At 31.9% G+C, this 16,768-nt stretch overlaps 1 protein-coding gene across 1 annotated transcript in view; it reads right to left on the bottom strand.

Annotated features, from left to right (window-relative positions):
- Window positions 1–608: 608 nt before the first annotated feature.
- Window positions 609–16,768, bottom strand: part of LOC137931692 (uncharacterized) — an 86,194-nt gene continuing 70,034 nt past the window's right edge. Inside the window, exons 15-22 of the mRNA XM_068775175.1 lie at window positions 13,907–14,070; window positions 8,884–8,934; window positions 8,078–8,332; window positions 7,139–7,379; window positions 6,001–6,162; window positions 4,961–5,084; window positions 4,149–4,294; window positions 609–3,216 (exon numbers count right to left, since the gene is read on the bottom strand). Coding sequence (XP_068631276.1) covers window positions 3,194–3,216; window positions 4,149–4,294; window positions 4,961–5,084; window positions 6,001–6,162; window positions 7,139–7,379; window positions 8,078–8,332; window positions 8,884–8,934; window positions 13,907–14,070 — 1,166 coding nt within the window. The 3' untranslated portion in view covers window positions 609–3,193. The remainder of the gene's footprint in view (window positions 3,217–4,148; window positions 4,295–4,960; window positions 5,085–6,000; window positions 6,163–7,138; window positions 7,380–8,077; window positions 8,333–8,883; window positions 8,935–13,906; window positions 14,071–16,768) is intronic.

Below are 16,768 nucleotides of genomic sequence, written 5' to 3'. Positions count from 1 at the left end.
ATTAATACGGTTTTAATTCTTCTTTTACGCTAGTTTTATATCTCCGAGTTGGAAGGTGTGACGGCAATAATTGACGCCATTATCACAGAAAAAAAAATGCATTTGACATTGTCGTAAGGTAATATCTCTAAATTCTATTGACCCTACAGACTCTTCGTTTCATTGCACGTTATATTTTAATGTTTCATTTAAAGATAATGCAATGTTGTTTGGGTGAATAAATTATATCTTATAGATGTTTTTATCTAATGGAAAATGTACCGTAATGTTTAGTATTAGAGCCATATCGATATTGTTAAATCATTTCCAAACCGCTGTTGCCTTCATAAGACTAAGCAGCCTGTTTATTATATAAAAGTGATTATGGGTGTAATGCAATCCACGATTAGGATTAAGAATTTTAATTTTTTATTGTATCTCTCAGCATAATTCCTTAATAATTATTATAATAAAAATACAAATTAAATATTATAATAATGCGAAATTAAAAAAATATATATTTATCGTGTTAAAAAGGTATTTTTATCGTCTTTAGTACAATATAGTTTTTGGGTTAAGGTAAAAATAAAACACAAATGTATTAAAAAGATTATATTTATTAAGTGTGATGATATAAAACAATAGCCAGTTAATGTTACATTTCATGTCGTGGTGTCAACAACAAAATAAAACATTTGTGCATTTAAAAATAAATTAACAAAAGTAAATATAACAAAATGTTAAAATAATAAGAGGGAAACGTTAACGCCTACTAGACAACCCAAGCATTTACATAGGGCGAGAGATACAATTCACTTTGGTTTATCAATATCCTTAAAAACGACACAAACATTCATTTACATAAAAAAAGTTTATTTTTACCACATACGGGATTATAAGCAACAAAAGAAGTCTACATGAAAGGATCGAAGTTTTAAAATGGCCATGTAAAATGCGCTATATAAATATGCATACAAAAACCGATGACTAGATATTATTACTGTCGCATTCATAGAACGACATTTCGGTATATACTTGAAATAAAGTCTTTTTAAAAGATTCTTATAATGCTACATTCGAATATATGTATTTCTTATGTCAATTAAGCATACAAATTGTATTGTCAAACGTTGCCAAATATACTCGCCCTAATGTTGGAGGCATCTTCTGCTGTTTATTAGCTTTTCGTAGATGTGAAATCGAAATACGTTGTAATTGTCAAATTAAAAAAGACAAGGTATGTCCTAGAGATATGCGGTACCCGGGAAGAACCTGCTCTTTTCACGATGATTGCAACGTATCTAGATTCCATAATATATCTACGATATACCGCGCCGTGACGGAAACCCGAATGCAGATGAGTTTATGCACTTTCCACTAAATATGTTAACTTATTAATAACGCCTTGTTCAAGCCTAATTTCACAAAAGATCCAAACTTTGATGTCACTCTTCTAATGTTAGATCCAAAGTTTGACTTTTGTTGATATGTGTTACTTATTCTTTGCCAACTCTAAGACTTGTGTTATACTTGCAAATGAACTTTTACAAACTTTTTAATAAGGCTTTCTAATAATTTAAAGAAAAAAAAGCTTTTTTAATTTTGTTACGTAATGATTTTGAAATAGAGTTGGTATAGAATTAGTGATGCGTAAAACTTGTTAGTATTATTAATGAGTATATGACGCGCCCAGCTGCTATCTTTCAAAAGGCTTGCTTTTAAAAGAGGAGCTCCATCCACTTCGACCATCTAAAATAAATAACTATATCTACCAAACAACTTTACAGGTATATAAGTATTTTTATTATTTTTTTATACAATTATACAACACCGTAATTATCCAATTAACATATTCTTTGGGACGTAAATAATAACTTTGGATTTGGATACACTAAACTGACAGAGCGTTAGTTAGATAGCCGGCAGAAATCATTCTAAAATATGTACTACAAATAGAAAAGAGATTTTATTATTTCTGAGTATACAGTAGATATGAATATTATTTGTACATAACCATTACCGTACGTACGTTATTACCAAGTTATAAAACATTAAAAAAGTCATGGTTGTGTTTTGGTAACATCATTATAACAGTCCACGATGACCTTAGATATAATTCGTTATAAGATTTGTAATTTTTTTTACAACTGTCACACGTGTACTGTTTGACTTAATCTAATAAATTATCGAAAACCACACAGTGTTATATATATCCATGTTATTCGACAAGATCATCTAGTTTTTATAATTGTATTCCGTCTTATTTTAATCGAATTCACAATCCAAGTTGCAAGAACACTTTGTGTAGACATAAAATATTAGATATTATTTATAATCTGTGCCCCACGAGTTGATCTGCTTATGGAGCGTTTCATATAATTGCACGCAATTACCTGCTTGTATATACATACATACATAAACGCTATCACTAATGCAATAGAATACACATACTAAGTTTAAATATTTAGGTATTGTGCGTGTGATTTCTTGATACAATAGAAAATGTATCTCATACCAACAAATATAACATATAAGTATAATTTATTTTCATAAGATGCGCGAATATTTAAACTAACATCTATATTTATTTTTATTTAGATTACTTTGATGCGTTACTGCCGGAAGGTTGTTCTATGGGATACATTATCAGGGATAGCGATTTAAGAATGTAGTTAATGTACAAAACACTGAAGGCACATAAATATTAAACACAAGTTGTCCCATATATCAACGAGAATCGGCTTACCCACGAAATAACATAAAAATCTTTGTTTGGAATTTGAACCTTATTGCCATTTTAAAAAATAATGAATGTTATGGGATCCTTTATTGTTTTTTATTACTATAACTTCAAGTCTCTAGTTTTTTTCATGTTATCCTGAGCAATCATTCTGTAAACGACAGTTTACATTTTTTAATTGCTATATTTTAAAGATTTGATTTATGAGACACCCTGTATGATAATCTTGATTATTGCGAAAATATAGGTGCAAAGATAGAAACAAAATATATTATAACTTTGGCACGTTTAAATGTCCGCTACCCCTATTTAATCTATCCGCGATTTACATGTAATATTTATCACTACGGTCTTACGGGTTGAGGTGTCTACGTGTAGTGTTTGTTTGTGTAAGTTCGTGCGCGTGCGTCAGTGTGAGCGACGAGCGCAGAAGGTCGCGCGGCGCAAGCGACGCAGCAGCGACGGCTGGCGCTATCAAATGCGCTCCACGTAGTTACCTGGCCGAAAATAAATTCATTACTATGGAGTCTTTAATACATTAAACAAAATTAATAAAGTTATCGAAGTAACTCTTCATAATCATCATCATTTCAGCCGTTAAACATTCACTGCTGCACATAAGCTGCAACATTATACTTCCAATAATACCGCCTTAGCAAGGCGGATATCTCGTGGCTAGACATCCTACGCTGCGCTTGCCGGTCCAAAGTTTCCATTCCAGAACATTAAGGCTGCGGTGGCTATGGTTCTTGCGCGTTATGTAGTCTGCCCATTGCCACTTCAACTTGCCAACTCATAGTTTCAATATAATATTTGAAAAGAGAAGAGGACAGGCCAAGTGACACAGCCCACTGCTGGATACTTTTGTCGTTAAAAGGCAAGAAAAGGCCTTAAAAGGCCACAGGAAGAAAATATATAGAGCGGCCTACTTTCACTTTGTTCATAAGTATTGTATATAATGAAATATACAATAGATATTAAAGTTATCTAATCTACCCAGTTTCATATTCATATATCTCACTCAATAAAAGAACTATATAGTTCGTATATACGAATACTAAACTTGTCTAAGTTTGCAACCAAAGTGGAAGTAAGCCGGACTATTCGTAAAGTCACAGCAGATGAGGTGACAATGTCTTTAAGTGAAGACTTCCTTCTAGATGGACCGTTGGTCTCAGAAGACCGCACAGAATGTAATTAGAGAAGGCATGTGTCCAGCAGTGATAGAATGTAAGCAAGATGATGATAAATCATACAACATTGTTTGATAATATAGCTTACCAAACATAAAAAACTAATTTTCAAAAAGTTTTATTTCGAAAAAATATAGTTACACCTAATAACTTGAACTTTATATATATATATATATATATATATATATATATATATATATATATATATATATAAATATTATGAGAAGATGGGTTACCGGGGAAGGTTCCGAAACGTCCGGTGCGTTGGCTGGAGCCAACATACCAGCCGTCATCGCATTTCTCCAAGACATATACCGTGTCGCCTTCTTGCAGCTCTAGTTCATCTGGATTCTGCGGTCGGTACTTATACATTGCACGATATCTGCGTCACAGAAAAGCAAAATCTAATATCCAAACAAAATAAAAACACTATAAAGTTGTTCAAAGTAATTGCCAATACTAATACAACCTATCAATGCTAATGCCACAATACTAGTTTAGTTTCAATAAATTACTTCTGTTCTGTACCTATACAGCAGTTCACCATTAAAATTTTATATTAGTAATATATTCATACTAATGTCTTAAAATATATGGGTGCTTTCATGTATCTTCATTACCTGTAACATAGGTCTATGATCGGACTACCAGGACATTCTATAAAATAAGAGTGACTGGAGTGATTTGGGAAATGATTTAATTTGTTTACAGTTATGGACAGCAAAAAGCTTTTACACCTATTCCAATTATCCTGTATTATATTTTTTTTTCTATTTTAATGCGACAGGCCAATAACTTCTGGCAGTAAAGTCTGTAGAGACAGATAGTAAACGATAATTAATTTTAAAAGGTAGTAATTCGAATTTTGAAAATGCTTATTCTTAGTCAATCATTAGGTCTTTTATTATTTTTGGAAGTATTGATTATTTTATTACGAATACATTAATTGATACGTTTATATCTTTTTGGCTTTAACATCTATAACCAACCAATTTGTACAAGTTGTACTTCTAAATGTGTTTAATTAATAAAAGATACTTTTACTTACGGCACAGCTTCGGCGTTGGTGTCAACGTAGAGTGGTTCCGCGTTGTTGAGGTCTCCCCCGGCCGCCGGTCCGTACCCGCGCTCGGACGGCGTCAGCGCGGAGTGTACAGGCTTCGCCAAGTATCCTGTGTCATTAATTGAATTAAATGAATTCTACAGCAAATGAAGTGCGTACTCTTCATATTACATGAACATTGAGAACCCGCATGTAAGGAACTACTCTCCAATCGAAGAATTCGATACAGCGTCTTACAGAGGAGTAAAATATTTTTTCATAATTACGAATTAATAAAGTTTGCGCCTTAACGTCTTAACTATAATTAAGTTCGAAAGTACTTTTAGGAGCCTGAGTTCGGGTCATAACATCGATGTTTCGCCGAAGTTGGAGGCCACTATACGATGTACGAAGATGGTAAAAGTACCACTGATATGAGGTCTAGGCGTGAGCCATTACACATGACGCGTTCAACATTCTAATTCGAGAGAAAGTTGAACCATAGTTTTAATTATCAAATTATAATTTTTGTTTTAAACATTATATCAATAAAATATAATTAGGCAACATTTATCGTGCGACAACTATCAAGATTTGTATTAAGGTATGCGTGTGTGACTCTGTAAATGTGAAGAAAAAGGTGAAATAATTTGCATGCATGGGGCAATTTTAATAAGAAGAGTTAGTGATATTTTTGGTCTCCGGGTAGGTTTGACAAGGAAGTTCTCATACTGATTTTCGTTTTTGCTTCTCTACTCTTTAAGAGTGTAAATATTTTAACGCTCTAAAGTTTTAGAGTTATAAATCGCAAAATGGACAATCCAATATAAGGTTAATTTGGCATTCACTTAATATATATACTTATATATACTTCGTTTCCTGTTAAAGGCGACGACAATTTAGGCGAGTGTATGGTCGGTGGAATAATTTTATACAGAAGAATCGTGGCCGCAGTAGCCAGCTATATGGAGCTGTCAGCCTTTTTCATGATTCTTGGATCGGTTATTGGTTTTGTTAAGACAGTGTTTGACAGACAGCTTAGTTACCGGGGAGTGGTGCCGTAGCTGGCGGTGCGTTGGCGAGTGCGGGGCTGTTGTGCTGCGGCGTGTAGCTGTGCTGCTGCAGCCCGCGCCGAGCGGCGCCGTTTAGCAGCCCGTGTGCAGCTGGCGACGCTGCCGGCTTGTCCATTGCGGACAGCTGTGCACTCGCTGCAAAAATATATCCAAAACATCAATATATTGGGTTGATAAGTTGTAAAATAAATTAATTAATGTCAAGTTAACCACTTGGTGATTGTTATTTCATTGTCTTTTATCACTGTTATTATAGAGGAGCCTTCTAGTTTCTATTAAATTCGGAGCTGGCATTCTTCCCATGTTGTACACAGGCGGTGAATATAAATAATTTTATGTGGATAATAATATATGATAAATATAAATGAAAAAAAAATTGTTAACTTTATTGGTTGAGTACACGAATGGCCTACATACCTTCTTGTATTCTGTTATATCGTTTATCGTTTAATTCGTTCAAATTATTATTATATATAATTTGTCGAATATATGTATTTTTATTCGGTACTGCTTGTTTAAACAAGCACTAGATTTTTAAATAAGGCTAGGTTTTTCTCCTTGCGATAGAAAGGTAAATAAAAGTGTTTTTAAGTAATTAACAAGGCGCCTAAAAGCTTTCGAAAATGTTAAGTGAGAAGGCTCTAATCGTCCACTAGAACGAATTTGGTAGTGGTTTTTGCACGGTGTATGTCTAAGGAGATGAGATTCTCTTTCTGATTTAAAACTGAAGACCCGGAAAATTCTATCCCCTTCAAAATGCTGACCAAGAACATCAATGCGGTTTTAGTAAGTATAACTCAATAATATTCGGCTGGGATTATTTTAGAGGTTACGTTATAAAGAAAACAGCTACTGCTTGCAAAAGGCTGCCTGATGTTGCTTATAAATTTTACAGAGCTATACAAGCTTTGCTATATAGCTTGTAGCTAAGTTTCTTAGATAGTAATATTATCACCTACGATTTACGACATAAAACCTTATTAGGTAAGCGAAAGGTATACTTTTAAGGCTTGTATTACCGAGGTCATTGTCGCGAAGCTGATTATTGAGATTGATTAAACCTTTCGAAAAAAAAAAATAGTTTGTCATTATTATTTTCATTTTAACTTACATGGAATTGACTGGCTGGGCTCTTGCAATACTGTAACGTAGCTGTCTGGGAAAATTCCAGTCTTCGTGCCGTTTCTTCCCTCCCACCAATTGTGGTCGATACGTCGCGTCAGTACAACTATTTCACCTTTTTTCAGTGGCAGTTCCAGGTTTGTTTGCGCAGTAAAGTCGAATTTGGCTCGAGCTTGGCCTTCCATCACTACCGGCTTCTTAGGCGAATTGACGTAATCTCCTTTCAAGATCTATAAATAAAAAGCATGTTCGAATTATTTCAAGGTTTTAAAATTGACTATTTTATATAATGAAATAATAACATGAACTGTTAAACTAAGATACTTTTTATAATCATATTTATGTTATCATTCGAAACATCAATTGCTATAAAAAGTGCAAACACATGTGCAAAAACTTTCAAAAATAAATAGTGAACGTTATGTTTCGTGTCCCTGAAGAGAGACCCGAAACGTACTTTACTTGATTTTATTGTTTCCTTTTTTACTAAAACTCCGTCGATAGACTTCGTACCGTCTGAAAAGTTATTAGCTTATCGTAGTCCAGTAAAAAATAATATTATACGTGCTTCGCAGTGATCACGTTATTTATTAATTTTACTCTCTTAATAACATTTAACGCAAATTTCTCCATTTATGTTACAAGACCAGTAATAATATAATCAAGTGTCTATTGTAATGTCTTTTTTTCATGGTTTTGGTTGTCATCAAATGATTAGTCTAACATGCCTGTAGTAGATGGATGATAAAGCATATTTCATCGCGAGAAAAAAAAAATATTTTCCGATATGATTTACACTGTAACAACTCTCTAAACACTGCGACAACAACAACGGTTACTGGACACATTGTTATTAGGTAAATGAAAAAAATACTAGATCTCTTTGGACATTAACCCCACGTAAGGCCAATGAAGTTAGTACTCTTACCTCAACATAATTGTAAGGAAATAATCCAATCCGGCCATGCACCTCGCCTTCGTACCAATTCGAGTCAATTTGTCGTCGAACGTTTATCATGTCGCCTTTTTTAAAGCTCAGTTCTCGCGTTGTCTGCCCATTAAATGCGTACAGAGCCCTTGCCACCAACTTCTCAGCTTCATCGTATCGGTTCAAAGGAACAACAGTCTTTTGTGATGGCATGAAGTTGTCTTGATGCCGCCTGTTCTGCATGTCTTGAAGTTCCTGTAAATCAAACAAACACTTTTATTACAAATTACGTTCATTATTAATACTGTTACGTTGTTTGGTATGTTTAGTTTAGAGTCTATATACCAAATTTTAGATTAAACTGTAGGAAGGGCAAGATCAAATTTGCTAATACATTTTAGTAACAAATGTCAATTAATTACCATTCGAAGCCAAAATAAAAGCCAAAAAAATATCAATTTAAAGTTGATTTTGTTGTTATGTTTACAATCAGTAATACATGAATCTATTAGTTCAAGATAATGTTAAAAGGCGAACCTTGACATCAATCAACAAAACACATTGTAAATATTAGATGTAACTAGGGCTACCAACCGAATTTATAATTGACAATTTTTTTTTAAATCATAAACGATAATAGAATATACTCAAAGCTTTTTTATCAATCGGGATTTCCATCAAGCTTAAAAGGATAAGTGAGAATTTTTATAGGTGAGAATTGATTGTGTACCAAATACGTATATAAAAATCTTAGTGGCAGCCCTAGTCAAAGCAAACAATTTAATCACATATCTTTCAAATATCACCTTTATTGATGCATCAAACGCTTCAATGTCGAACAGATGAATGTCTTTTTCCTGTAAAATTTACAAGTGTATTCACTGAATGTAGTGTCTATGTTTAAAAGAAAACGGTGTCCAAATAAAAAAAATTTAACAAACGATAAGTATTTTTAAATAATTTCGATCAAAACTGGGATATTTTAATGTTTAAAGATGACGTGCGTTTTATAATGTCAATGGGGCTCAGTCATGTCTTAAGAATGTATTAGAACCAAGGTCGGATTCTACATTTGTGGCTACGATGCGAGTAAATACATAGTGGTTAGGCATACATTACACATTAATATCAACAAAGTATTATAGATAAAACTTAAAACTTGTATTCCGCTAAGGTAATTTACTTTACTAATTAGTTGTATAATTTATAGCAGCGCATACATTATTGGTTAGATGCGAATTTAGTTTAAAACACCTTAATTAAATTTAAAAATATGTTTATTGAAGAAAACTACCCTAATTGTTTTACATTCCTTTAAGTTTAAATATTTAAAGTCTACATAGCTATACGTATCTACAAAGATTAAAACCTGTTTAATATTTTACCTACTATTTAAGATTATAATCTAATCAGAGACATTACGGCCTCTCAAATCATAATATTTAGAGACTTGAAATTTGGTAGATTTCTTTTAACAGGTGCCTTAAAAAAATTAGCGAAATTCCATCCACAACAGGCTGAAGGGATGTTAACAAAGTGTGCGGAGGACGACTTATTTATTTTATATGTTGGATATCAATTTTGAACAAAACCTTGTTTATCTCTCCTAACGTTGAGTGTTATTTGGTGCCACAAAAAAATTTTGTAATGATCGAGTTAACAATCTTATTAATTTCAAACAATATTTAATTACTTTGCTTTGAAAAGTGATATTATCGTAATAGGCCATGATCATTTCTGACTGTCCTTCAAGTAACGTACATGAAATGACTTCCACGTTTACATTTCACAACAAGAATGTAAATATTATTAAGTACAATTTCTCAAAGAATCTGCGCTATAATAACATAAACAGTATTATGGATTCGAGTACGATGTTCCACATTACTGTTTATGTAATAAATATTATAATTTTTTAGAAAGGTAGAATTTATACTAGGTGTATCGTTTGCATATTTAGGCAGCAGATATTTTAATATTACAAGTCTTAAATATTTAATATGACACGCTAGACATTCATCGGTAAGCAATAACTACGTCGACAAGAATATCTACTACACTTGATTGACCCAAAATCCAATATAATGCGGTTGACTTGCACATATTGAGACATGATGGTATATCTTGTTTGCACAAATGTCCCTGTCTATTACACTTGGTGAACAACATCGTCGTGGGGGTAACACACTACACTTCTGACAAAGAGTCCATTCAATAATCATACGACGAAATTATGTTTTGAACGAGGTTACCTAGATATACCCGGAGATTGTATGAACAACTGTTACGTTTAATTTAATATTAAAAAATAAAATAAACTATGGAGTCAAATATTACTTATATTTCATAAAATTATTAATTGAACTTAGACTTATGTGCTAAAGTACCAATAACTCACTAAGAGAAACTTGAAATTAAAAATATGAAAATATCCTGATTTTTCATAGATTTTTTTGCTACATTTGCTTGTACATATGTTAGAAGAAGTACTTATCTGACAAATTGGTATTAATTTATCATGGGATACTTACTTCAAAAATCGATACTAGTCTTATTATTGAATTTTATAAAGAATATTAATAATATTGATCGATGATCATTTTTTTCGTTAAGAAAATAATGATAACAGCAGTCTAGAAATTACAATGTTATTATAAATTAAAATCATTAACGCAGATTAATTATATTCTCGCGGGTGAATACAGAATGTTATATCACTATATTAGATATTGTAAGCTGGAGAATAAATTCGTGTCGTTAAAAGTTTTTCTTCACAAGATCTAAGTTATTGAGGCGTAATGAAAGTAAAAGCGACGTCGTTCGCAGGTAGGCGAGTATGCGGTGACAGTTGGCAGCTTCACGCTTTCACTTAAGGGCCCCGACCATCTCAAACAAGACTTGATAAACGAGAACTTACGTAAACAACGTCAATGCGATTAACTATCGGAAACGAATGATTCCTACGTATTAATTATATATACAATATTACTAAATACGTACACAGATTCTAGCCGACTTTACTAAGCATGTATTTCTATAAATTTAGCGATGACAAGTTAGGATTAATAACAGTGATAATTCATAATCTATCTTGAATACTATTGCGTTTAAAACAAATTTAACTGAAAAAAGTAACCGTGAACCAACACGATACGTAAAATTTTTTCGTATACCGCAAAGGAGTTCAGGTTTAGTAGGGATTTAAGAGCATCAGTAAATGGTGTTTGCGTGGAATGTTCAGTAATGACGATAAATGTGTTTACGCCCTGAATTAAAATCAAGGTAAAATAACAAGGATGGATGTCCGCAAAGTGGACAGACGACCGTGTAAATGTCGTCTGAAGACGAGGGATGCCAGTTGCTTCTAACGGGTCTTAATGTAAATATATAAGGGAGATCTATATCTGGAAGCGGACGTCCTGTGGCGGCAATGTTAATGATGCTTATGATGCCGAACCAGAATGTAGCTATTTAAGCGCAATGTGATTTCTTAGTAAAATACGAGTATAATCTAATATTATTATTAAAATAACTGCTTACTTATCTTTACATGATACCTACTGACTTTGTAACCAACCAAAGTTCGAAATGATTTTCCTTGACATAATTTTCAATAACGTATCAAATTAATTACAAATGGAACGTGAAGTTTAGCGAGCTCAATTACGACGATATTTTAGATAAAATTCAACACTTTGTTTTTATTATCGTCATGAAATGTTTATAGAAACGTTTTAATATATCATATGCAGCAGATTTATTAAAGAAAACATTTACTTTAAACAATGAAACGTAAAATGAACACCTTATGAACATAAACCCGTGTTAAAAATTGGTAGTATAAAATTATTGGTATAAAGATCAAACCCAAATTAAATGTTAACTGTGGGGAGATCATGATTAATACTAAATTTAAATATAATTGGGAATTATTCCTCGAGTACTATAACACAACAAAGCAAAGACGCGTACGTATCAGTCGTTTTATTTAAATGAATTTAGTGTGGATGCATAATAGTGTGACTTGAATGGAAAACGAGTCAGTGAAACCACGCTTACCTAGATTGTGTTTCCATTCGTGTTTGTTTAAACAACTTAAAGCTGGTTTCTCTACATGACTATATGAGATACGGAAACAAGAAGCCATTCTGCATTGTTTCTTACTCTTTTGTTGAGGCATATTTTTCATTCAATTAATAGACCATAAGTTGAATGACATTTATTCAAAACTATAGTGACTATAAAATTCTAGACTAATAAGATAAAATAATAAAATGCTGTAAGATTGAACGTACACGAAATTTGAGGTACAAAATAATTTCTTTTCAAAATAAACACCTAGTTTTAAAAATTGGTATAATCGCACTTAAATAGTATATGAAATGGTATGGCAAATAGTTTGATAGAAGATCAAAATATTATTAATATAAAAAAATAAACTCCACGGGACTTATAACATTAAGTAGGCAAAACGGATTTATATATTCATGAAAAGAAATTTACATATTACAGATCAACGTTCTTGCTCCTATTTAAAGGTATTAGAATTATCGATTAAACCATAATTTCGTGCCCGGCTTAACTAGATTAAACAATTTCATAGTGTTAGCGTTGAATGACGCGTTAATCGCATACTCGTGCTAGTACACGTGTAAAGCTAACTTCAGGAGGAAATTAAAATAAGAACGAGCTCGTGTCTTTAGTACAAGATTTAAACGAATTACAACCTTAAAAGATATTTACAAACAAACATCTTTTAACGAGAATTATGAAAGATTAATATAACTACAACTTTTTTGTAATAAACTTTTGATTTAATTAAAAATTGTTCTACAAAAATATTACAAAATTCGTAATAAAAGAGTGAAAAAAGTTTTTTTGATATTGTACACGGAAATTTTGATCGGACGACGGTAATATCATTTTAAAGTTTTCGATATTACCAAGAACATTATATTAATTAATTTATATATTTATACATTTCTCAAACAATGTATGTATAACGGCTGACTTAGGTATTCGTTAGGAATATCATATTTATTTGTCTAATTATTGATAGAGCATATATCTAAGACATTCTTATTGATTAAGGGTTAGTGCTGTAAAATCAAATTGCAACAAAAAATTAAATTACAAGGGTTACATATATTGACCTAACTATGAAATTCTTCTTGTATACGCGTTATGGTTATGTATATGTTTAGATTTATTTTGAATCTAATAATTTATTTTTAAGGCACATCAACAACTTGAACAAAAATATTGAAAATAAATATTACGGCTAATTACAAAAATATTGTATACGATAATAACAGACATGCACATCTTCACTTAAATTTGGCACTGCAAAATGTCCTTATTGAAACTATATGTATATCAGTAAATTAAAAAATAAAGACAACTATGAAAAGAAAAATAATCATTAAATTAACTTTAGCAGCTACGTAATATGCACAAGTTTTTTTATGACGTGGCTTGTATATCTACACGATAGAAGAAATGAGATTGTGGAACTCGAAACCTTTAAAGAAATATAATAAAAATTGTTTCGCCTATTTGTTCCATATCTGCTCCCAATAAAGCCTTTTTGTATATGTGTAACTAATTGTTTGAAAATTACAAATATAATAATATGCGTAAAAAAACTAAACCCCTACATCTAACTATATATTATAAAGAAGCAACAACAGAGAATGAAAGGCTAATTTTATTTATTCATTATTCTCAAACTAGTCGTTGTGTTCAAGTAATTTGAACGATAAAATACCATGTGGAAGAGATAAGATTATGACATAAATATTTAAAGAAATATAATAATACATGTCTCACCTGTAAATATTTGTTCCTCTTCTGTTCCCTATAAAGCCTTTTCATGTGCTCGGCCTGCTGTCTCGCAAGTTCCCGCTCTGGCACGAGCGGCAGAGGCTCCTGGCGTACCGGGCATCTGTAGTGGATGTTAACGTCGCTCTCCAAGTACCGACGGCCGGGCGACTCTGCACGCACAATAGTGTTTAGTTATCAACCTAGAATACCTCAAACAATCGTAGGAACCGCTCAACTGATCTATTGTAAACTCGTATTGGTATTATGCTGTTTTATATATATATATTAAATAATAGCATTTATGACGACCCAGGTCAATTCTGATGTCAACAGAATGGCGTTGATGATTCTTCACGAGTGATTCATTTCGTGTTTTGACGATGGCGCCGGTCAAATATATTAAATACATTTTGAAAATTGATGGGTGTTTCATATTTCTAAATGAATGGGAGATAAGAAAACACATTTTCTCTTATAGTCCTATTGAAACTACTGTACCGTGCATACGTTGAACATAGAATTTTGATAAATTTCCATTTATATATTATATCAAGAATATTTTATATGTTCGAAAAGAGCAGTATTAGTTTTAGTTTTGTGGCAAAAACGACGCCATAAAAAACCTTAGTAACAGTATATTAAGATATCTTAACATACATTATTGTTCAATTGAAACTACAAAACAAATTTATTGTATTGTCTTGTTATATATAATATGAATAAAAACACTGTTAAAGTTTTCGAACAAATGCAAATGCAAATAATTAGTATAAAACCAAGATAGTATTAGTGTAAATAGATTGTAAATCGGTAAAGCGAAAGTGGTTCCGACAGTTAGAGGCATTATGGTGTCAATCGATGCCGTAACATGATCATTGGCTTTACGTTTCGGGTGTTGATTATCTATCGCGTAATGGTAACACGGCACAAGTGAGTGGAACCGGTTTTATCACTATCGCGAATGACTTCGCAAATGACGTTACTTGTTAACATAAAAATATGTGTTGATTTTTTTCTTTTAATTTTAAAAATATCAAATGAAAAGTAAATGACAAAATTGATTTACTAAATTTTAATTGAAATTCAAATTAATAATAATGGTAAATTAATTAGAATGAAAGGTGTTTTACTTTTTGACAAACGTTTTCCAGTACTAATAATAAACATGATATATAAAGTAGAAGTTTATTCAGAAATGATAAAATATGTTCTGCTATTTAAGAGTTATCTAAGTACAAAATTAATTTTGACGTACTCTGTCTAAAAACAGTGTGGTTAAAAAAAAACATACTATTAATTGCAATAACATAATAAATAAGAGAAAATTAATAATAAACCCAACTATATTCCAAATGAAAAAGTGCGGAAGGAAGCAATAATAGACAATGATACGCCGATTTAATTTATTCATTACTGAAAAAAACTAGCCGTTGCGGTCAAGTAATTTTAAGTGATGTAACAAGAAGACGGCAGTGTAATTTTACTTCTCTATAAAACACTATTACTAGTTTTACTCTTTCATATCGGATCGGTGTTGTAATATTAATATTAATACTTTCTGTTCTTTACCACATAAATTCAGAATTACAATAAAACTTATTAACAAAATACTTAACGACAGGCAGAGACGGTCTCATAGAGTAAATAAAAAATATATCTCAGTCAAAGCGACCTAAGAGATTGATGCCTTCCTAATCTGGTAAAATAAAAAATGTGATGTACCGAGCCGAAGAATCAGACGAATTCGAAGAGGTAACACATGACTTCTTCTGAATCCTTGGGTATACAGGTCCACAGTAAGGACTTTCAATGCTTTACCATCTTAAGACCGGTGAACAAATCTTATTTAAAGTATTCTAACATGGAATAAAATACAACCATTTAAGAAATTCGAGTGTGTTACGTCGTTATAAATGACAGAACGCTATTTACAAAATCTAAGTAAAAGAGCTTATTACCAACGTGCTGATTCATCACGATAACTCTGGAATGATAGTGTTCAGAGAATTCAAATTTGGCACGAATATTCCTTTTGCCGAGTAATTGTCAGCTAAAAATGAAGTTTGTGAAATCTAAGTGCAAAGGATGTTGAAGAGCCGTTCATTAAAATAATGCATAATTCTACAGCTCTTACATATTTTTTTCTCATTAAAAATTACTTAAAATAATATTTTCACATTACACTCATAAAAGACAGTGCGAATAATTTGAAGCGGGCAGGGGGCAGCTTGTACAGTACATTTAGCTAACATTTTTCAGTAATAAATTGTTGGTGTTTACTTAATTGAAATGATCAATGGTTTAATTTAGATGATAGCAGAGGCGGTAGTTGTGTGATCTTTGAGCATAAAGCTGTTACGTTGTCTTATATAGACTGCGGGGTCATGTCGAATTGTAAGGCCTCGCAATATTCAGAACGTTTAACATAGTTTATACAATAATATATTCTTTATGGTAAGTTATACGTTAAACCTTACCGAGGCCTTTTTGAAGCAAAATATTGTTCTTTGCCCCGTTATTTAGTAACCCATAACGATATATTTCATAAAAAAATTCCGTAACTGATGAAGTTACGGAATTTTTAATCCGAAACTAACGCTTGCGCACTACTGCCTTACGACGAAATGTGCCCCACGGTAGTACCCAATTAGACAACCTCTTGCAAAAGAAACTACCAACAATTCTGTTTATTCGCTTAAGTTGAAACGACCATATCTAAAATACTATAACTTATTTAAAATATAATATCGTTTTAACAAATTCTTGTAAACTTTAAAACTAATTGAAAACCTAATTAAACACAACATTTCATAGGATGAAGTAACAATTATAATGCAGTAAGTAATTATAATTATTAGACGCACTACA

This window comes from Battus philenor, unplaced genomic scaffold (genome assembly GCF_028537555.1).
Source record: "Battus philenor isolate CCGP_79_NKW_IND1 unplaced genomic scaffold, ilBatPhil1.0.hap1 SCAF_8, whole genome shotgun sequence".
Classification (NCBI taxonomy): domain Eukaryota; kingdom Metazoa; phylum Arthropoda; class Insecta; order Lepidoptera; family Papilionidae; genus Battus; species Battus philenor.
Note: the sequence above shows the minus strand (reverse complement) of the source record. Positions and strands in the feature narration are given on the sequence as shown.